General features: G+C 34.2%; 1 protein-coding gene across 1 annotated transcript in view; it reads right to left on the minus strand.

Annotated features, from left to right (window-relative positions):
• The window catches only part of LOC145277900 (aurora kinase C-like), a 46,652-nt gene extending 30,776 nt beyond the window's left edge, over positions 1 to 15,876 (minus strand). Inside the window, exons 1-5 of the mRNA XM_080129899.1 lie at positions 15,750 to 15,876; positions 6,465 to 6,643; positions 3,660 to 3,771; positions 2,198 to 2,277; positions 124 to 262 (exon numbers count right to left, since the gene is read on the minus strand). Coding sequence (XP_079986025.1) covers positions 124 to 262; positions 2,198 to 2,277; positions 3,660 to 3,771; positions 6,465 to 6,643 — 510 coding nt within the window. The 5' untranslated portion in view covers positions 15,750 to 15,876. The remainder of the gene's footprint in view (positions 1 to 123; positions 263 to 2,197; positions 2,278 to 3,659; positions 3,772 to 6,464; positions 6,644 to 15,749) is intronic.
• Positions 15,877 to 22,430: the final 6,554 nt, after the last annotated feature.

Here is a 22,430-nt window from a genome sequence, read left to right on the forward strand (position 1 = left end):
ATAGAGAGCATTCTGCAAACACAAGATCATATATATATATGTTTTAAACAGTTCAAATCAAAAAGGAAAAATACTCTCGTCTATAACAGAAGAGTACCAATTTTTGTAAAATATTTAACTTACAGTTGCTGCTCTTTTATCATCAAAACGATTTACTTTCTGCAACTCTTTATATAATTCTCCTAACGGTGCATATTCCAAAATCAAATATACTCTAGTTTTATCATGAAAATAACCATACAAGCGAAGTACATGTGGATGCCTGAAAGCAAAGAAAAAAAAAAAATTTAATTTTTTTTTTTTAAATAATTAAAATATTTTAGATCACAATTCAAAAAGAGTAGAACCTCCATGGAAATTTAACGTGATTTCTTCTGTCAGATAAAGAGCTAAACGCATGCTTTAATGATAGCAAGATAAAATTGACTTTTTCACAAGCTAAATATTAATGTCATTTTATAAAAATTTCTGAAAAATTATAACAAATATGTATTAAAAATTTAAAAATGCAAAGAATACATTTTTAAAACTGGTGGTACTGATGAACAATAAAGTGTTTTTTTTTACCTTAACACATTAATTTGTAATTGCTTGCAGATTTTATCTTTGGTAATCAAATTTTTAATAAATGTAGGTGTTAGAACACATAAAAACATAATTTAAATTGTTTGAAAATTGCAGCTATGCATCACAATAACAATTATACTGATTGTTTCAGCAAACAAAATAGATGGCTGCAGGTAAAAAATACCATTGTAAACATGCACTGTGTGGCAGACTTTGCAGTTTCTTTGCTAAAGGACAAAAGGAGGTCACAGAAAATTCAGTATCGCTGGCCAGAAGATATTTTCTTCATTTGAAAAAAAAAAAAAAAAAAAAAAAAAAAAAAAAAAAAAAGAGTGCCTCAGTGAATGGGAAAGTCATGCTGAACCCAACCTGCTTGAGAAAAGCAAATTCAACACATGGGTGGTCACATGGTAATTACTAACAAAACCCCAGAATCAGTTAGGAATGAAAAGATTCCAGATAGGAGGTGATCATAATCAGCCTTCTGGTAAGTTGGAGTTTAATGTTCAAAGGCAACAGAGTTGTGTAGAGTAAAACTGATGTTTTTCAGTTGGCCAAGATTAAAAATAAATTTTTTTAAAAAATCATTTTGCAAGCCTGTCATTTAACTTTCGAAAATAGAGTACCACTTAAAATATCTAAAGAAAATTGTTTATAAATTGAATTTGTGGTATTGTTTTGGAGAGAGAATTCTCCTGACACAAGTGCAGTGAATGCACAAGGACATAATTATACCATATAAAGATAAAAACCCAAATCTATTACAAAGCTATGGCTAACCAAAATCATGAATTATTTCTATTCTACTATCTTTTAATGCTAAATTCAGGGAGACGAGGACATCAGTTAGGCAGGATACCACCCTTCAAACATTATTTCCGAGTAAGGAGAATTTATTGTTGCCATGAGATCATCCTGCCAGGAGTTACCAGAGAGGAGGGGGGGGGGAGTATTAAAAAAAAAAAAAAAAAAAAAAAAAAAAAACTACTTCTGGTCACATTTTTGCTAAGGAGTACAATAATCTTAGTACTGTAGTATTTTAAGATTTTGCCAGCATCAGATTATTTGCAGGGGAAAAAAGAAAAATTTGAAGCTACCATGTGATGCATTTTGACAAAAATCATACAATCTGTTTTTTTTTTTTTTTTGTTTAACTCAGACAACTTTCTTTTTTTTTTTTTTATTCAGCTAAAAGCACATTTTTTCTTCATATCACTGCAAGGATGCAAAAGATTTACACATTTTCTAAAATTGTTTCAAAGACAACTAAAGATTTATTCTGATCTTGTCCGAAAATGAACTTAAATATTGTTTTTTCTGTAATCTACATACTTTGCTAGAATTAACAATCCCAGGCAATACTGAATAATATAAATATTGGGCTAAAACTCCAACACATGAATTTCATCTAAAACATTTACTGTCTTTCTAATATGGTTTTACCAAGAAACATTATGAGCAAAGAAAAATGTCAGTTTCCATAGTAAAAGATTTTATGCTGAAATTAAATATTAGTGTCTTTTGTTAACTATAACTTAGACAAAATCTTGAAATAAAACAATTGAAAAGAATCCTCAACTCCAACAATGGTAAATTTGCATGTTTTTCAAGTTTTGTAAATTATACGAACCTCAAATGAGATTGAATTTCAATCTCTCTTCTCAGTTGATGTTCAACGCCAGCAGATTGCAACTGAGATTTGAATAAGACCTGAAGAGAGAAGAAAAAAACTTAGAAAATCTACAGATTAAAATTCTTCGATATATCGTCTGTGGATATTAGCCTACACGGGCAAGTGATCTACGCAAACTGGAGGTATTAAAGTAGCACCTCAACATCCTCCTATCTGCTGGCAACATTTTATCTCCTACAGTACAGTTTGCGTCGCTACAAGATCAAAAAAAAAAAAAAAAAAAAAAAAAATTTCTTTGTAGGTTTGGACACACCCTTTGTCGACACAGGTGACTTCACCTGTGAATTCATCAACCCAGCACCACCAGGCTAAAAAAAAAAAAAAAACGTCGCAGTAGCTAACTCGAAACCTAGATCAGGAGAGTGAAGCAGCTTTGAATCACCATGCCAGGTCAACCAGTGTTCGGAAAGTGAACTTGTTGGAAAGATGGCCCAACCGACCCAGGGTGAATGCCACAACCATGATGTCTGAAAATTCATATCCAATCTTTACTATTCATTTTAAACAATTTTATTCAATTAAAGTAATGAGCAAAGGATAGAGGAAATAATTCAATTAAATGTATTTCTAGAATTGTTTTTTTCCTCTCCAATGTAAGAGATTCTGCAAATTTAATTGTGAAACAGATTTTTTTTTTTTTAAGGGATGTGAGTGGTCAATGAAATTCTCAACCTGGGAGTTTACAGCCCCCTACCAATTTTCCAACTTTGGAGCCACACTGCCTATCCCACTATCTGTGAAATTGAATATAGAATGATCTACATTTCAGACCATTCTAGATTGGGGGGGGGGCAATAAAAAATAAATAAAAAAGTTTGTGACAAAAAGTTCTTTATAAAAGTATCTAGAAAGGGAGACTACTAAAAAGTAGATAAATATCTACCATTAACCTTGGGTTCAAGTGGCAAGCCGACTACAAAAAAAAAAAAAAAAATTATCACACTAGTTTTAAGTCAAGTAGCACCCATAAAAAGTTGTTAGAGATAAAAGATTAACTGCCCTAAAATGCTAGAATGCCTTGTAAAGGAATCATTTTTACATTGAAATGCACGACTAATTGTATACTTTAAAATAATGGTTTCAGATTTTTCAGAGTGTTCACACAAAAGCATTAAAAGAAATAAAATAATTAGCAAGAAAATAACTCCCAAGTGTTCAGGGAGGGGTAGAAATTCATTTTTGGATTAATCAAGTCTTCTACCCTCTATCAATTTGTGAATTGTTAAAGTTTTAGAGAGGGGAGATTAAGACAATAAGATTAAACTTATTTTTCCCAATAAAACCGGGGGGGGGGATTATTAAAAATGAAGGTTATAAAAGTGCTTAATCATGAAAAGTTTACTTGTAATAAATATTTAAATGTGTCCGGTTTAAAATCTGTTGTGGTAAAAAGACTTACCTTTAAAGCAACAATAAATTTGCTTCCTCTTTCACGAGCCAAGTAAACATTGCCAAATTTTCCTTTTCCAAGAGGTTTGCCAATATCAAAATCGTTTAACGACCATTTTACCCTGTGGAAAATAAAAATAACTTTTTATACAAGCCAGTTTTTTTTTTTTTTTTTTTTTTTTTTTTACAAAGGCATCACCACATTATCAAGGCCCAGAGGCCACTCAAGGATAAGGGTTAAAGAGTGCACAGTAGAAGTTGGTCAATATAGTAATCATTAGTAATGAAAATTTGGTAAATTTAATAACTTATATGGAACGGCTCATCAAGAACTTATTTACCTTAGACTTGAACACAACCATATTGTAGTCAGCCGGAAAGCAGGAAAACGGAAGACAATTCCACAGGCGTGCAGTTCTAAGAAAGAAGCTTTGTTCATGGAATCTATGTTTAGGTTTAGGCACAGATAAAGAGTGGGGGAAATTATTAAAGTTAAAGTTGGACTTGATAAATTTCAGTTGGTTTTGTTATTAAAGAAAGCATTACGATGGTTCTCATTAGATGACGAATGTGAATGGACAATAGTAAAATCATCAGAAACCAAGATGGCGAGAAAGATGAACCAAAGCAAGACAAAATGAAACCAAAAGAGGGAGAGAAAAAACAGGAAAAGAAAAGATAAAGTGAAAGGGAAGATGAAAAGGAAATAAAGATCCAGATGGAAAAAAATGTAAAAGATGTGACCAGAGCCATGAAATTCAAGTAAATTTGTTACTATAGATGGAGTTTGACCATTTTACATTTCAGAAATCTGAATAGAGTCAAGTGTTTGATTTACGTGATCTCCAGCCATTTTTCAGTTTGAAGTTTAATTTACATTTTGTTCATAAAAATCTTAAAAATGAATAAATTTATTATCTTTGTATTCATCATCTTACAACAATTTGGGGAAAATTATATAAACATATTCTTAAATTGATGTACATATCTAAAGATTATAAACTGTTAGACTTGTAATATAAATTACCACCCTATCAAATTCCAGAAAAAATTATTTAGGAAATAATTCATAGTACAAAATGGTTAGGAAGATAAGTGGGCGAGCGGAAACAAAGGGTCTGGTAAATCTGTTAAACTCACTGCCATTTTGTTTGCTTATCGGTTGCCAGAGGAGTATAAAGCCAAGAAAAATATGCATGTAGCCAGTTTCCGTGACCAGCCAATAGGGACAAAAAACATGGGATACCTAGGATTTCTAGCAGAATGTAGATAAATTAGAGGGACCGAGTAAACGAGGAGAAAGTCAGAGTCATGGTGAAAGGAATCACCAAGAAAAGGAGAGAATGTTTTTGTTTTTTTTCCTAGTGTAATAATGGTTCGAAATAAATTGTAAATAAGCAATGTATAAATTAGGCGTGGTGCGTTTCCCGCAGTAGGAAGCATTTCAGTTTTTGTATGCAACTACAAAAATCGTGAACGATGAAGCGGCGGTGTAAATGGGGAGCAGGGAAAGGAGGAATTTAATAGAGAGAAAAGATTTTACAACTTCCATTGATTCTTACAGGTTTTGACAGTGAACTCTCACCAAAAAAATATGGGAATGTACGATCATTGAGCAAGTGTAGAGGTAATAGGCCTATAGCACATCTCAGATAATGTGCTGCAGTTTGTGCATATTACATTTGCATGGAATGTCTTGAGTTTTAATCCTATTAAGGTCAAACCTAGAGGGGGAAAAATGGCTTCATTTTATTTATATAGATAGAGATGACGAAGCAAGGCCCAGATAAAACTTTAGCCCCATCCTTAGGTAGTCAGGTGGAGGTTGCAGTATCACAACTGACTTGTATCTTTGCTTTTATTCATTGTACCTTATAATTTAATAAGCTTTTATGATTCCAGTGTCCATGACAAAAATCAAGAAAGTAACAAAAAAAAAAAATAGCTTAAAACTTATTTTTCCATTAAAAAAAAGATAATCAAGAATGACTTCAGAAGTTTGCCTGGATTTTTGAAAGAAAACAGTTTGGAAAGCCGAAAGTGACACAAGGTCGAAAGAGGGTGAGTCACTTTAAAAGGCATACCAATTCTTCAAAGAAAAACAAAAAGAAAAAAAAAAAAGAAAAAAAAAGTTTTGAAGCAACTTAAGCGATTGGCAACAAATAAGCTTAAAGAGGGGAGGTAATGCCTGGAAGAGTGCACCTCAGAACGGAATCAAGGGATTACACTTGTCATGTTATGTAGATACTTCACTCATAAGATCAAATGAAGGTGTGATGTGTTCAATTACAAAAATGTACTAATAAACATGTGAATCCTGTGCCAGCAGAAAAACAATTTCTGACAATAGTCAACATTTATTGGTTGTAATACTTAAGATACTTAGTTCAATTGATTACGAAACCCAAACTTTAACCAATCAAAAGGGCCGACCTTAGGAGCTGGACTAGTACAGTCAGCAGCAGGAAGAGCAGGTCAGGTTAGAGAGTTAACATTTTTGTATATTGTGCTAGTTAAAAACACTTTCCAACCAGATATTTTGTTTTAGTTAAAAAACTATTAGGAGACTGTCACTACCCAGACTTAAGGTTAGTGATAAGGTATAGGGCATGCTCTTAAAACGTTATCCAGTTGGAAATCTGATCACTTTACATTAAATTTATTGGAAACTGATGCCCCCCCCCACTAAATTTTTCCGTTTTACAAAATTTTTCAGTTCTAATCAACAACTAAAAGTAGAAACTTTCTGCTTTTTATTCAGTCAAGAGTGTTAATCTACAAATCTACAGAGGAAAAAAAAAAGAAAAAAACTTACTTTGGTTTTTGCACTCCATTTGTGCTATCTGCATCTCCTTTAGCATTAACTGCCGTCGGGGGTCGGTTCTCTGTATCATTAGATGCTTGAGGGCCAGTTGGCTTTTGGGGATCAGTCTTCATTATCCGTACAGGAGGTGCAAGTGTGTTCTGCTTCAACGCTCTCGACTCTGACATCATCTAAGTGTACGGAAAAAAAAAAAAAAAAAAAAAATTTTTTTTAAAGTTAATCAAACGTAAAATATATTAAACATTCCCTCTTAAAAATTGATCAAGTAGTTTCATTTTTATAAAGAAATCCTCCCTTGCTCATAAAATCTGATTCAGTCAAAAATAAAACTTGATCAATTTATGTGATTTTTAGAATATGTTTTCATTCCATCATGAGTACGTACAGATTTTTCTTTACTTTTTAATATAGGAATAATTTTGAGCAAGAATTGAAAAAAAAAAAAAAAAAAAAAAAAAAAAAAGTCATAAATGCAATTTAAATAAATTGGTTTTTGTTTTTTCATTTTGTCTCCAGTTTCAGGAACCAGAGTTTTATTTTTTCTAGCAACATTGTCCAGGCAAAAGTATATATTTTTCATATCTTATCCTTCCCTGCACAGCCTATACCTCTCCATACACACAGAAAACATGTTTTTTTTTATAAATTCTTTGAAAAAGAGTCAGCATGAAGGAATTAATTCCTTGATGAAAACCAGTTACTTCCCTTTAGTGCATAATCCCTCCGACGAAATCCAGACAGTTTAAGGTCATAGAATGTACTTTTTTTTTCTTTTTTTTTATTTGCATTGTCTGGAACACTTTCGCTGTTGCATTTCAAGGGTTAACTTTGAACGTTCTTTTTTATATGCATGCATGACACTCAAGGTTTCATTTTGAAAAGGCATGCCAAAATCAGTTTCCAGTTTCAACATGAAAATGTGTTACATTCGTCTAAAAGGAGCTTTTTTTCCGCCTTATTTCTGCAGAGATTATTCTCTGAAACTTGTGCTTTCTGTGGATGAATCATTGTGGGGAGTTTGGAATCTAGATAATCTCAAAAAGTCATAAATAAAAATAATATGACGGAGGGGGAGGGGGCTGAGGGGATGAAGAACCCAATGTCAAAACAAGACTATCGCAAATTCAAGTTCAAGAAATGGGGGATCGATTTACTAGAATGTTGTACATGAAATTGGAATCCTTTAAATATTGTTTTTTCAGTTTCTTGATAATCTGGTAGCTTAGTGTCCAATTGATAAAAATTTGCAGAAATAGTTGAAAAAAAATGGAAAAGGAAAAAAATTGTGAGGGTGGGGGGGTCATATGAACCAAAAAAGTGTATCCACAAAAATTGAAAAGCTTAGTAAATAAAAACTCATGTTGACCATTATAAAGTGGATTTTAAATCCTTCAAACGGTTATGTAGAAAATATTAAATTCATAGTACCGTATTCTGCATAAGTTTTTAGAAATTCATTCAGTGCCTATTCAGATTGGCACTTATGGCGGCAATTAAAAGAAAATGCAGAAAGTCTATGATATACGTACTCATTACAGAACGAAGATGTCATATTCCAAAATTTACGTAAAGCGATCAAGTATTTTTATTTAAAACTAAGAAAATAAATATTCATGATTTTTTAGCGATTTTACTACTAAACTGCACGGAACCTGGGCATTTTGGGTGTGCTTGTTTACCATGTATTCTCAAGTCATAATGATTGGGCCACTCTTGTCTGACAGAGTGGAGGGTACCGGTTTGACAGTTGCTAACTGCTGTTTCTGACTTACAGTACAGGAGCCCTAAATCTTTGGTAGTGCTTAGAACAATTGCTCTATCATCAGTTGTATAATATTAGGATGTTTGTAGTGCCAGGTCGCGCATGGAAAGGGACCCTGCACTCATTTCTGATGGGCATTCTTGAGGACACATTCCTGTGGATGAGGAGTCAGCTAATGGTCTACTTGTGTTGCATGATGGTAGCTATGCATATTCGCTTTGTCTAGCACCTCTCACCCTAAACTGAAACTACAAAACAAGAGTAAATGACAGTTCAATGTGTAATAACGACCACACCAGACACAGTCAAACAACGATTTGCCTTCTCCCTTGAGGCTCACATTTACAAATATCCGTGAACTAACTTAGATGATGTAGAATCATTTCTCCTAGCAAACTCCCCAGATATTTTAGCACTAAATGAAACTAACTTGCACTCCTCCATCCCCTCTAACATCTTTAACATGTCTGGTTATCTTCCAGTTTGTCATAAGGACTGACAGACAGATGCATGGACTTGGAGTTTCGTAACACCCTCCCCATGACTCTGGAATCTAAACTAGAATAAGATGACCAGGCCTTCATGTGCTTCAAACTAACTTTATAACACAGCATTAACTACCTATATTTTTGGTATCGCTCTTTCTTGATCCAGGACTGTACTCTAATTAACCAGGTCTCTGACAGCATAGATGTAGCACTCCCTTGACACCGTCATCCAAATACATGTATTTGGTGACTAACATCCACCACAATAATTGGGTTGGCTTCTCTACATACGCAGATACGGCTGGTAGCATCATCCAGAACTTTTCTATATTCCATTCCTTGACAGACCGTAACATTCCCAATCAAACTCCCAGATCATCAGGACCAGCAATCCTTATTTCTGGATCTATTTCTAACAACATTGCCCACTCGGGAACGCTGATCAAGTTGTGATAATGACAGACATCACTCTAAACTCTCAACTCAAAGAACCATTGCTCAAAACAACAAGGTACAATAAGGCTGATTGGGATGCCATTAGAGATCACAGAGATGCCCCATGAGGAAATATCTTTTCTCTTCCTGCAGAAGAGTGCGCAAACAAGACCACTGAATGGTTCAAAGCAGCAATTGAAGCACATGTTCCCCACACAGAAGTTCTATAGCAAACCCCACCGTCCCCAATGATTTACTTCTATTTGTGCAGTTGCCATTCCGGCATCAGTCCAGTACAAACAGATAAAAGTTTATAGAAGCTAGAAGTAATTGTAAGAAAGTAGCAACAGCGAAGAGAGAATATACCGAAACCACTAGAAAATGCATTGAAGCACAGAAATTAGGAATTCACGATTTCTAGAAAATCTACAACAGTGTAGTAAATAATAGGCAATCATCAATTCCCCTACAATCCAACAATCATGATTGTTGACTACTTTGGACCCAGCAAACCACGCCCTCCGATTTTCCTTTGCAAGCAGAAACCACACTAGATATGAAAATCACCCCTTCTCCAATACGTGAGGTCATAAAAAACCTAGACACCTCAATAGCATGTGGAGCTGATCTCATCCCGATTGTACTGTTAAAAATAAATGCTTCGCTAGGGTTGCTCCAGTTCTCTCCAAACTAACTCTTCAACATCCATGCTTCCATTCAGTCTTGAAAGACAAAGGATACCCCTTACGGGCAGTATCGCATGTAATTGTGAGGCACCGGTTGCACAATCCCCAATCACACCTCTCCTGAATCAGCACTGTTTGAGTCCAGTGGCAAGGAGAAAACCAGGACGACTGGAAACAATGCCGAAATAAGCGGAGAGCACATACAGCACTTGAAAGTCCCAAATTGTCACCAATTTAGTACTGACCAGGTTCAATGTTGCTTAACTTGGGTGATCCAGCGGGAACCGGTGTGTCAACGTGATTATGTCGTATTCAACAAATGCCTTAACAAATTATGCTTTCTTGACTGCTGGAAAACTGCTATCGTACAAGTTTACAAGAATTCTGGTGAAAGAACTGACCCATTAAATTTTCGTCCCTCCCTCTTTTCGCTAAAATATTTGGGTCCATAATTACAATTATTCTAACTAATCTCTGAATGTATATACCATGTACTGGATAAGGCAGGGCATGGGGGTGGGGTAGTAGCCCTAGATATATCTAAGGCTTTTGACAGGGTATGGCACGATGGTCTTATGAAAATCAGATTCTATGGACAAAGAATTAAATCATTCATAAATGAAAGAATCCAGATGGTCCTTGATAGTCGTACGTCTAAACAATATAATATAAATGCGCATGTACCGTGGGATACTTGGACCTTTATTCCCGATATTCATAAATGACCTCCCTGATAAAATAGTCTCCGAGATGGGTATATTTGCTCTATAACAGGCACGAGGGGAAAACAAATGAACACATATCCAAGGTAATAGCGGAAATCTCCAGTCTAGTCGAATGGGATCAAAATTGGAGGGTAACATTTAATGCTGTCAAGACTAAGCTCATTTCTTTTAATAATTACAAAAGAATCTTCTCAGCCACCAATAGCTATGATTAAAGATAGCTTACCTGAAAGTACTTTCTTCGAACTCCACGGTTTAACGTTCACAGGGAACACGAGTTGGAACAGATACATCGAGAGCATTGTCAAGGCTGCTGCAAATAAGGTGGGCTCTCTACCGTACTAGAAAGTTACTTGTGCCTGCAAGTATCCTGTATCTCTACATGACCACCATTTGCCCATGTATGGAATAGTGTTGTCACATTTGGGCTACCTCACTCCTGGACAAGGTTCAAAAGAGTTGCCAACCTGACAGATCCTGAACTGTCATCTAAGCTTCAACCTCCGTCCCATCGACGACATGTTGCATCTCTTCGCCTGTTTTACAAGTATTTTAATGGTGGATGCTCCAATGAACTACAAGCCCTTGTGTGACCTGATGGGGCCCTGGACGATGCCGGGAGGACCTTGCTAGTGGATTGAAAAGACAGCCTGTCTCCTGGGTGGTCCCTTTAACATGAATTCAGATTTCACATGATGGAATCTAATGAAGATGATAATGGGGATGATGAAAGGAAAGAAGTTTTTTTTTTTTTAACAGATAATCAGAATGATCTCTCCCCCTACAAGAATGGATAGTCAAAGAGTATCTATGCCTGAAATAGAAGTCATAAAAATTCCCAAGCAGGACAGGGAACACTTATGTTAATTGAGCGACCACAAAAGGAAAATAAGTTAATCACTGTCAAGTGGCTAACAGTAAATGAAAATTGTTCATGATGGCCACTTGAGAACAGAAGACAGGAAAATTGGTTATTGAAATACCGACTGGGGTCATAAAATCCAAAATCCGATCCAAGGAACCCTACAGCTGATAGCGAAACCATAAAAGTTGCCAAGCGACGGGGCATGGATAATTATTGCCTTTACCACAGAAATAGTTCTGTTGCTCGAAGACCACCAGAAAATCTAGTCAGGTGGTCTGTTAATGGGTAATTGACCATGAAAACCCTTTGGGAAGAGAACCCATGGGAGAGAAAAATGTTTATTGCAAAGTAGACTGGATCTCATAAAATCGGACCATAAGGAAAATGACAGTTGTCAGTAAGTTATAAAATCGCCATCCCCTGGCACGTGGACATTTATTGCTTCTGCTGACGTGGTAATTTAGTTTTGTGGCCGCTGGCGGATCAAGAGAAGGAGGGGGGAGGCTCATTAAAACCAAAAACCCTTCTCTTCAATAATATTAAAGGTCGGGTTTTTCGGGGGGGGGGGGGTTCTTCTGCGTAAGGGCATTCAGTGAGAAATGCTTGGACCTCCCTTCCCACCCTTGGGGAGCAGGACGTTACTGGACCGGGGGGGGGGGGGGCTAATTGGTGGACAGCCATTTCAGAACGTATTGAGAGGGGTGGAGTTACAACCAACCAATGCTAATATAACGTTAAACGAAGACATCTAAACAACACTGCCACGCGCCTTCGGCGACCCCTCCCGATAACACACCTCTGAAGTTTTTCTCCCCACTGTAACTGACGATAGAAAAACAAAGAACTTTTCTAGTGAACGCCAGCCCCAGATCTGTATAAGTGACTAAGGCAGTTATGTATATGCTATTTGTAAAGTTGAAAGCAATAATTATTTTATGTTAAGAAAAACCAGTTAATCCTTGACTTTTCTTTGTTTTGAAAACGCCATTGTTGAGTGCAGTCTATTTTCAGACCGGTCCTGTTGACAGTTTAGAAGCCAGATCAAGGTTGGAAACAAGTAAGCGGACCATGGCGACGGCGACAAATTCGACCACTAGACAGAAACAAAGATGATACCACAGGATCAGCACCAGTTGCACTCTTTTCTCAAGCCTGTGCATCATCTGAGCCGGCCCTGTAGGAGTTACACTTGTACCCCCCTCCCGACGTAAATACCCAACAAACAGCTAAATCCCACCCCTACACAGTAGGGATCCCTAGATGTAAGAAAGCCTTCTACTCTAATAGTTTCTTCCCTAGAAGTGCTAGACTTTGGAATTCCCTTCCGGGTTTTCTGCTTCCCGACATGCAGAAGTTCAAGTGTAATGTGAACAGATATCTTGCTGCTCAACTCCCTACATAGTATTCCTGCAACTTATGTCTCCGATAGTAGCGCCCTACATCAAAGTGGCACTCTTGGGGGGGGGGGGTAAAAAACGTAAAGCAGAGTTTTCACGTATCACCTTCGATTTAAGTTGTCTCTCCTTTTTTGTCAGATTTAATCATGGCAGACGTAAACACGACTTGCTTAGTCGTAAAACTTGATTTTCTTAAAAAAAAAAAAAAAAAAAAAAAAAAAAAAAAAAAAAAAAAAAAAAAAAAAAAAAAAAAAAAAAAAAAAAGGAGGGGCTTGATCAAATTACGTGATTTTGGGAATATTTCATTTTCGTTCTGGGACTGGTCCGGACATAAGACTTGTATTTTCTTTACCTTTAATTGCCGCCATAAGTGCCAATCTGAATTAGCACCATCCATTTTTAACATGCAGCGCGTTTTGTCTATTCTGTACTTTCACGTAACAATAAACAAAAAGGGTTTGTTTTACTTACAGATTCGAAAAAGCTTTCAAAAAAAGTATAACAAATAAATGTTATCAAATCAAGATAAGTTACTCTTCTACCTATCTGGAAAGAATTTAGTAGTTTTGATCGCTTTAAAACGTTGGGTTTGTATTACCGTACACACAGAATCGAAAAAGTTGTCAAAACAAATATAACAAATAAATGATATCAAAGGCAAGATAAGTTACTTTACTAAACTGGATATATTTTTTTGTGTTTTTATTCAATCTAATGTTTATTCAGCTCGAAAAACATGCAGTGTTTACCGATGTATTGGAAAATTCAAAATGGCGCCCGCGCCCGACTCTCTTTAACACGGTAAGTTTGGGAAAGGGTGTTATAAATAAAAAAACTAGACAAAATACTATTAAAAACCCAACGAATATATGTCAACCTATGTCACGGTAACAAATATTGAGCGAGTTTCTAACAGTATTTTGTCTAGTTTTTTATTTATAACACCTTTTCCCAAACTTACCGTTAAAGAGAGGGTCGGGCGCCATTTTGAGTTTTCTAATACATCGATAAACACTGTTTTTCGAGCTGAATAAACATGTTACATTGAATATAAACACAAAAAATATCCAGTTTGGTAGAAAAGTAACTTACCTTGCCTTGGATAACATTTGTTATACATTTGTTTTTTGACAACTTTTTCGAATCTATGTGTACAGTAATACAAACCCAAAACGTTTAATCAGTTCGGACAAAAAAAGTTTTATCGATATTTGAAAAAGACAAATGGTGGCGGGCTCCTAGTTGAATACGTTAAGTTTGGGAAAATAAATTCAAACTAAAAATTTATAAAAAATACCGTTAGAAACTCCCTCAATATATGTTACCGTGACGTGACATATTCGGTGGGTTTCTAACAGTATTTTGTATAATTTTTAGTTTGAACTTATTTTCCCTAAACTTAACCTATTCGACTAAAAGCCCGCCGCCATTTGTCTTTTTAAAATATATCGATAAACACTGAAGGATTTTCGAACCGATTACGTTTTAAAGTCGGTAAAACCACTAAAAAATTTTCCAGATAGAAGAGTAACTTATGTTGTCTTTGATAACATTTTTTTTTTTGTTGTTGTTTTTGTAATTTTCAGATTAGGTCCACCACTCCACCACCACCACAATTTTCTTCTAAATGACGACTAAGAGGTTTTCGGTCATGCTGAATACGAAAATCGCCTCGAAATTTTGCAGAAATAATTAGTTATAGAGATGCATTGTATTCTTTGGCGGCCATCTTTGTTACGCGCGTAGATCTGTTTATGGCGCGCGCACGCGCGTAAAAACGATGGCCGCTAAAGAATACAATGCATAATACAACTTTTTATATCTCGATAACAACTTATTTCTGCAAAATTTCAATGCGATTTCCGTATTCGGCATATTAGAAAAATTATAAAAGTCATTTAAAATAAAATTGTGGAGGTGGACCTAATCTAAAAAAAAAAAAAAAAAAAAAAAAAAAAAAAAAATACCAAATTTTATTCATTATGGAAAGGAAAAAAGGAGTTCTCATTTTGAATCCGATCTTTCTTTCACAGATCGTGCTCCTGTTCAATTTATCTGGCCTAGGATCAACCCGGACTAAAAGTTTTATTTCAATCCAGTATGATCCTTTTAAAGGGATCGGGTCGCTTCGGACTAAAAATTCGGGATTGGTCCCGATGTTGACAGATTTTGCCCGGAGCTATCGTTAGCTAAATAAAATTTTTTTTTTTTTTTCATTTTTCTTTTGATTGTTTAGTGCTTAGTTTAAAAAATACAAATTGAAAAAAAAAGAATTTTAAATTGTTTCATTTTGCAAATAACAGCTCCGGAAAAAAAAAAAAAAAAAAAAAAAAAAAAAACTTGCCAGCACCGTGAGATTCATCTTGAATTTAACATTTATTTAAGTTGGGGGGGGGGTAAATTTCCGATGTACATACGACAAATTAATATAAATACATAATTAGACAGTGCATGTTTAGCATAGATTGGTTTTGTTTAAAATTGTTTAGAAACATTAGTTTGGCGATTTAAAGTAGACAGGTTTCATTTTATTTTTAAAACGTTAGAATTTTTAAACGTTTTGAAAATGTCAAATTTCAAAATTTACTTTTTGTACTTTCGTAAGAACTTTCACACAGCGTATAAAATATTTTATGAGCAGAAAAAAATGTTAACGATTATCTTAAGGGATAAAAGACGAGAAATTATTACGAGGAGAGATGTTGAAATGCGTGCATGCAAACACAAAAAAGAAGTATGCCAACCGCCATTATGACTTGGCATGTCGATTTAAAAGCATCAAGTTAATAATTGTAAGATCAAGCTTAGATTTTTTTGTCATAACACACGTTGTTACGTTTTCAATAAAATAAAACTTTGAATAAAAAACGAGGAAAGTGAATCATTATTATTATTATTATTTAAGATTAAAAGCTTACCAGTGTTTCAACGTTGCGTATCTACAAGTCCAAACACGAACAGTTCGTTGTGATTAGAACTGGTTTGAAATGTTCGTTTAAATTTCGTGAGGCGCGCGTTGATTGGTTAAGAAATATATCTGCCATTGCACAAGTGTAACACGCTTTACGATTAGTCAAGAAAAGACACTCCATTCATAATCGTCGGTTTTGATTGGATCTTTTCGTGTACACTTGAAATAAATATGTGAAGGAAAATAAGTAAATAAATAAATAAATAAATAAATAATTTATTTTAAACAATCAATTTCAAAATAACTTTTTTTCTTGTTGTTTTACTGAGTTTTCATTACTGAACTTAAGAAAATTGTATTTTTTATATGTCTCGTTTGTTTTATTTGGGTTCCTATTTATTTTGCGTCCTCACGAGGGTAAAATTAGACGCAATGGCATTTTTTTAGTAGAGGAAATCAGGCTCCCCCAAAATGGGGCATTAAGAAAAATTTTCATACTTGGACTGAGGACCCAAGAAGGCCTTGTCTACTTTAAATCCCTTCTTGTCAGTTTTCTTTGTTTAAATTGCTTCTCTTCTGTTATTTGCAGTAGTGATAGTAACAAAATAGTTAATTAAAGTTCAATTTATCAAACAAATCGTCTTGATTCAATTTTTTTCAGGGTAAAAGCAATTTTTTTTTTAAATTGCAACGTTCGAAAATGAAACCACCTCGTTTTTTTTTATTATTATTATTATTTGGAGGGGTACTTCTACAGAACTTGAACCGAAATAAAATTTTGAAAAAATATATTTTTTAAAGTTTAGTTCAAACTCCGTTTCTTTTTTTTTCTATTTTATAAATTTTGTTTTAAACATTGCCGATTGTTTTTCGATTAGCATGATAGGAAAATTGTAATTTAAAACTATATATATATATATATATATATATATATATATATATATATATATATATATATATATATATATATATATTAAATCCTCGAAACAGTGTTTCATGGTAAACAACTGATGATCCCTTAATAAATATATTATTACTGGTGGTGAATTCGAGAGAGCAAGTTGATGCAGTGATTGAATGGCTTACTGACTAAATAGTTTTCTAACGAATGATAAATATTTTTTTATTTTTTTTGTATAGTAAGGTTAAAAACGTCCAACACATATATATATATATATATATATATATATATATATATATATATATATATATATATATATATAGGGGTTACTACTTATCAAGGCCCGGAGGCCACGCGAGGATAAGGGTTATTGAATGTACAGTAATCAATTTTCATGCGAAGTAAGAATGACACTCCCACCCACTTCTATTTCAAAAAGGAAGGATACAGCACTTTCCCTTCGCTTTTTGTACATTTATAGCAAAAAGTCTGCACAACTGAAATTGAGGTAATATAACTAAATAGGTTTTGTGGGTGATATGAAAAAGTAAGTCTGCGAACACATAAAAAAATGTTTCTTATCTTAAACATTATTATATGAGGAGTTATTTCGAGTAAAAAGTTAATTTATTACCCATTTAAACTTGAAATAACTACTAAGTCTCCTCATATAATAATGAAACATTTTTAAACACAGACTTATTTTCCCATATCAAACATTTTTAAACACAGACTTATTTTCCCATATCACCCACAAAACCCTATATAGTGACATTACTGAAATCGATTATGTAAAACGTCGTTTCTGCTGTCTTTAACATAGAAATGAGAATGGAGTACTGTTGCCACATCTGGGCAGGAGTTGCTAAATACAGCCTATCCTGCCTTGACAGAGTACAAAATAGACTTTGTGGCTTAGTGGGGGATGGAGAGACGTTGCGAGCCTGTCTTTGTTTTATCGTTACTTCCATGGCAAGTGTTCGTCTGAGCTCCAATCTCTGGTCCCCCCTCGCCAATCTTTCATGATAAACACCCGTCGAGCTGAAACCACTGTCAATAATTTTCCCCACTCTTTATCTGTGCCTAAATCAAAACATAGATTCCATGAACAAAGCTCCTTTCTTAGAAGTGCACGCCTGTGGAACTCTCTTCTGCTTGCCTGTTTCCCACCTGACTTCAACATGGATGTCTTCAAGTCCAACATAAACAAATTCCTGATGTACCGCCCCCTTAAGTAAGACACTTTATCAAATCTCTAATACTAGCGTTTACTACGATACTATCCCATTGATTACTGTACACGCAATAACCCTTACCCCCGAGTGGCTTCTGGGCCTTGATAAGTGGTGACCTCCGTGTAAAAAAAAAAAAAAAATTTCTATTTAACTTGCTATAAAGTTAATACCAAACTATTTCACATGTGATTCACAATTACTTTCTCCCCCACAAGAGAAAGCTTAAGACACAATTTGATTTTAATATGGATAAAATCCAGCTTCCAAAACAGGGACACTTCTGGGTGCTGATGGGATTTCTGGGGCTAAAACTCGATCTCTATATGAGCTACATTAACGAAATTTTGGGTTCGTCACCAAAATCCGTTCTTCATGGTAACAAAAATGAAAGAAAAAAAAGGAAAAAAGGCATTTAAACATAATTTGTTGGGGAAGGGAAACTAATAGAAATGAGCAAAAGAAATACAGACCCAAATGTGTTTAAAATGATCCAAGTTTATTAAAACAAAAAGTTATCAATGCCTTTATTTCCCAAGGCTGGGGTTAAAAAAAAACCCTTAAGAAACTATATAAAATAAATAAAAAAATAATCCAAAAAAAAGACGACAATTCTTACTTGTAAGAAAGGCTGATAGAAAAGAACATATAAAAAACAGAAAACAGTCCTTTTTTAAATTCAGTTCTTTTTTTAAATTCAGTTCTTTTTTTAAATTCAGTTCTTTTTTAAATTCAGTTCTTTTTTTAAATTCAGTTCTTTTTTTAAATTCAGTTCTTTTTTTAAATTCATTCCTTTTTTTAAATTCAGTTCTTTTTTTAAATTCAGTCCTTTTTTTTAAATTCAGTCCTTTTTTTAAATTCAGTCCTTTTTTTAAATTCAGTTCTTTTTTTAAATTCAGTCCTTTTTTTAAATTCAGTTCTTTTTTTAAATTCAGTCCTTTTTTTAAATTCAGTCCTTTTTTTAACGAAATGTTCAGTCTTTCTTTGACAAAATGTGTTTTTTTTTTTTTCCGAAAGAAATCACAAACAAAAATTTTCTTTGACCTTAAATGGGAGAAAGAATTAAAATAATTTTTCCTTTGAGAAGGCTCAAATATCTTTAAATTCAAAGAAAAGAAACAGAAAACCATAAAGCCGCTTTGGTAGGCTTTATGTGTACAAATACGGGGTAAATTTTTGTATTATGGGAGATTTCCCTTTTGAAGGAAACTTCGGTTGAATAATCTTTCAAATTCCTAGAACAAAGAGTGAATTTTCTTTCTGGGGTCGATATTCTACTCGTCTTGTCGTCGAAATTAATTTTTGTTCTTTACAGAAAAGAACTCCTTAAAACACGGCGGTTTCTTTCGTTAATACTTTGAAAATAATAATTTACCAGTTGTAAGACTCTTGTTTGCCTTTTAATAACTGGTACTAATTTTCCAGTGATAAGAAACTAGTTGTCTTTTAATGACTGCTAATAAAATTACGTTAAAAGTTTTGTACCTCCCAATGGAGTTCTAAGCAAACGTCTTTCTCCAAAGGAGGAGAGAAAAAAAAACGTAAGAATTTAACGTCAAAAATCCTTTTGACGGAGCCGAAATAACACCTCTTCCTCGCAGGCAGTGAATACTCAAACTAACGAAAATAGGCAAAGGCTCATTCCTACTCTTTCTCCCCCCCCCCTCCAGAGGGTAGGAGAGAGTAGCAGACTGCTGGAAGAGAATTATAACGATGATGATAATGATGAAGTGACCTGCAAACGGCGGGTCAAAGAGTGCGGCCCTTTCGCCAAATGTCGAGATGTTGAATGTGTATATATAAAAAAATAAATAAAAATTACTTCTTTATTTATTACTTATTTATTTCAACAATATAGATATTTTAATATTCCATTAAAGTTCTTCTTTATCTCTCAAACACTGGGTTATTAAAGAACTTGAAAATAATTTTCCTCTCCCTCATTTACCATTTAAATATGTTATAGTATATCTTTCTTGTGGTCCCTTCGTTTTACTGGATTCCAGGGTAAGAATTGGTGGCTAGAAGTATTTTTTTGTTTTCATTTTTCGAAAGAGTTATACTAACAGAAAGGGAAGACAACTGTTCTTACTAAAAAGCAAAAGGAAATATGCAATGTTTCTAGCAATGTCATTAAAAAAAGAAAACCAAATTCGTACACATCAAAATTTTCTAAAATAACTATTCCAATTTTTAAGACTTTTATTTAATTAAAGAAATTTATCTTTTATTTTTAAGACTTTTATTTAATTAAAGAAATTTATCTTTTTCAAAAGGAGAAAGTTATAAAAATTATATTCCATCCATTTCTCATATTCTAAACTGAATGTCATATTTTATTTGTGCATTATAAAAAAATATTTATTTTGAAAATAATTATTTTTAAATATATATAATATATGTTACATTCTATTTGTAAATTTTAAAAATCAATTTTTTTAATATTTAATATCATTTTTTTTATAGTTTTGCAAAGTTTTTAATAATTTCAATTAAATTCAATTAATATTTCGTTATTTTATTTATGTTGTGTTCATTACTTTATTAAACTTGTTTTGAATTACGAGGAAAGTTTTGTCAAAAAACAAAAATTAATTTTAAATTGCCTCCCATTTCTTCTAGTATAACTCTTCTGAAAATGGAAACAAAAGTGCTTCTGGCAAGTTAAAATGCACTTGTGCCGAAATATCTGCATAATTCCGTTTGACCGATCACTTTAAAGGGGGAATTAATGCCTAGTATGATCCCTCTTCAAAAAAGGGTCACTTTGACTATAAAAATAACCCAGTTAAACCACATAGGCTTTCCCTGGTAAATAAGGGTGTCTTGCTTGACAAGCAATAAATCTATTCTCCCTTGAAAAGGAGGGAATGCCTCGGAAGATGACATTGGTTATAAATCTAAAAATAAAAATGGCAGCAGTAATTTAATTTCACATCATGCAGTTTTTTTTTTTTTTTTTTTTTTTTTGTATTAATGATTCATTACGTATCAAAACTAAAGGTCACTGGATGACAAGGGTTAATTTTTTGTTTGTTTTGTTTTATTTTTTTTTACAGCATCATGCAAACCTACGTTATTATGAGTAATTACTAGTGATGGGACGATTCCAATATTTTTTCCGATTCCGTACTAAACTTCTGATTCCGATACAATTACCGATTCCGATTCTTTATAAATCTCTTAATATTTAACTATGCAACTATAAAAATTTTATTTTGTCTCGATTACTGTAAAAACACATCTTAAATGTGCATATATTTTCTCAAACTTGTGAAGGGGTGATTTAGAGATTTTCGTCTTACTGGAAGTTTAAATCAGTAAATATTTATTATTTTATCATTACTACAAGCCGTGGAAGATGTTTCTTAAACCAAAATCAAATAAAAAAGATAATTAAAGGAATCGGTTTTAGCATCGGAAAATAGACACAAATTCTTTTGATTCCGATACCAATTCCAATACCCCAAAAAGCTCAGATTTTTCTGATTCCGATTAATCGTCTCAACACTAGTAATTACATTTTTTTTTTTTTTTTTTATTACATTTTCACCCCAAACAAGGCACATTGCCACTTTAATGTAGGGGGCTACTATCAGGGGACACATCTACTGGGGTACTATGTAGGGATTAGGGCAGCGAGATGTTGGTTCACGTTGCACTTGAACTTGTGCATGTCAGTACAGTTGGGGGAGCAGTGACCTGGAATGGAATTCCAAAGTCTAGCAGTTCTGGGGAAGAAACTACTGGAGTAGAAAGATCTTTTACATCTAGGGATCTCTACAGTGGGGGGGGGGGATTTTGCAGCTTGTCGGGTCTGTCGAGGGTGTTCACGTCGTGGGGGCACAAGTGCTTGCAGTTCTTCAGAGCATTCACCATTATAATACTTGTAGAACAGGCAGAGGGATGCAACGTTTCGACGATGGGACAGAGGCTGAAGTTTTGATGCCAGTTTAGGGCCTATCAGATTTGCGACTCTCTTTTGAACCCTGTCAAGGAGCGAGAGACTAGTAGCCGATGCACCGGCCCAAATATGACAGCAATACTCCATACATGGGCGAATAGTGGCCTTATAGAGGTACAGGATACTTTCGGGTGTTAGAAGTTTTCTAGCACGGTAGAGAGAGCCCACCTTCCTCGAAGCGGCCTTGGCAATACCCTCGATGTAATTGTTCCAGCTCATGTTTCCTGTGAACGTTAGGCCAAGGAGCTTGAAAGACGTACTCTCAGCTAAAGAGTTGTTGGCCATTGCTATAGGTGGTAGAGAAGGTTTCTTGTAATTATTGAATGAAACCAGTTTTGTCTTGGTGGCATTGAACGTTACCATCCATTTTTGTCCCCATTCCACTACTGATTTGAGGTCATCCTCTAGTGTTTCTGCCATTACTTTAGATATATGTTCATTTGTTTTCCTGTCGTGCCTGCTATAGAGTGTGGTGTCATCAGCATATATACCCATCTCATTGTTACCTGATGTGAAATTTTGTTAGAAAGGCAATATTTTTCTTTTTTTAAGATTATGACATGCTGAACATATTAAAATGTGAAACAAATA

This window comes from Euprymna scolopes, chromosome 6, assembly GCF_053919585.1.
Source record: "Euprymna scolopes isolate OS-2025 chromosome 6, ASM5391958v1, whole genome shotgun sequence".
In the NCBI taxonomy this organism is placed as follows: domain Eukaryota; kingdom Metazoa; phylum Mollusca; class Cephalopoda; order Sepiida; family Sepiolidae; genus Euprymna; species Euprymna scolopes.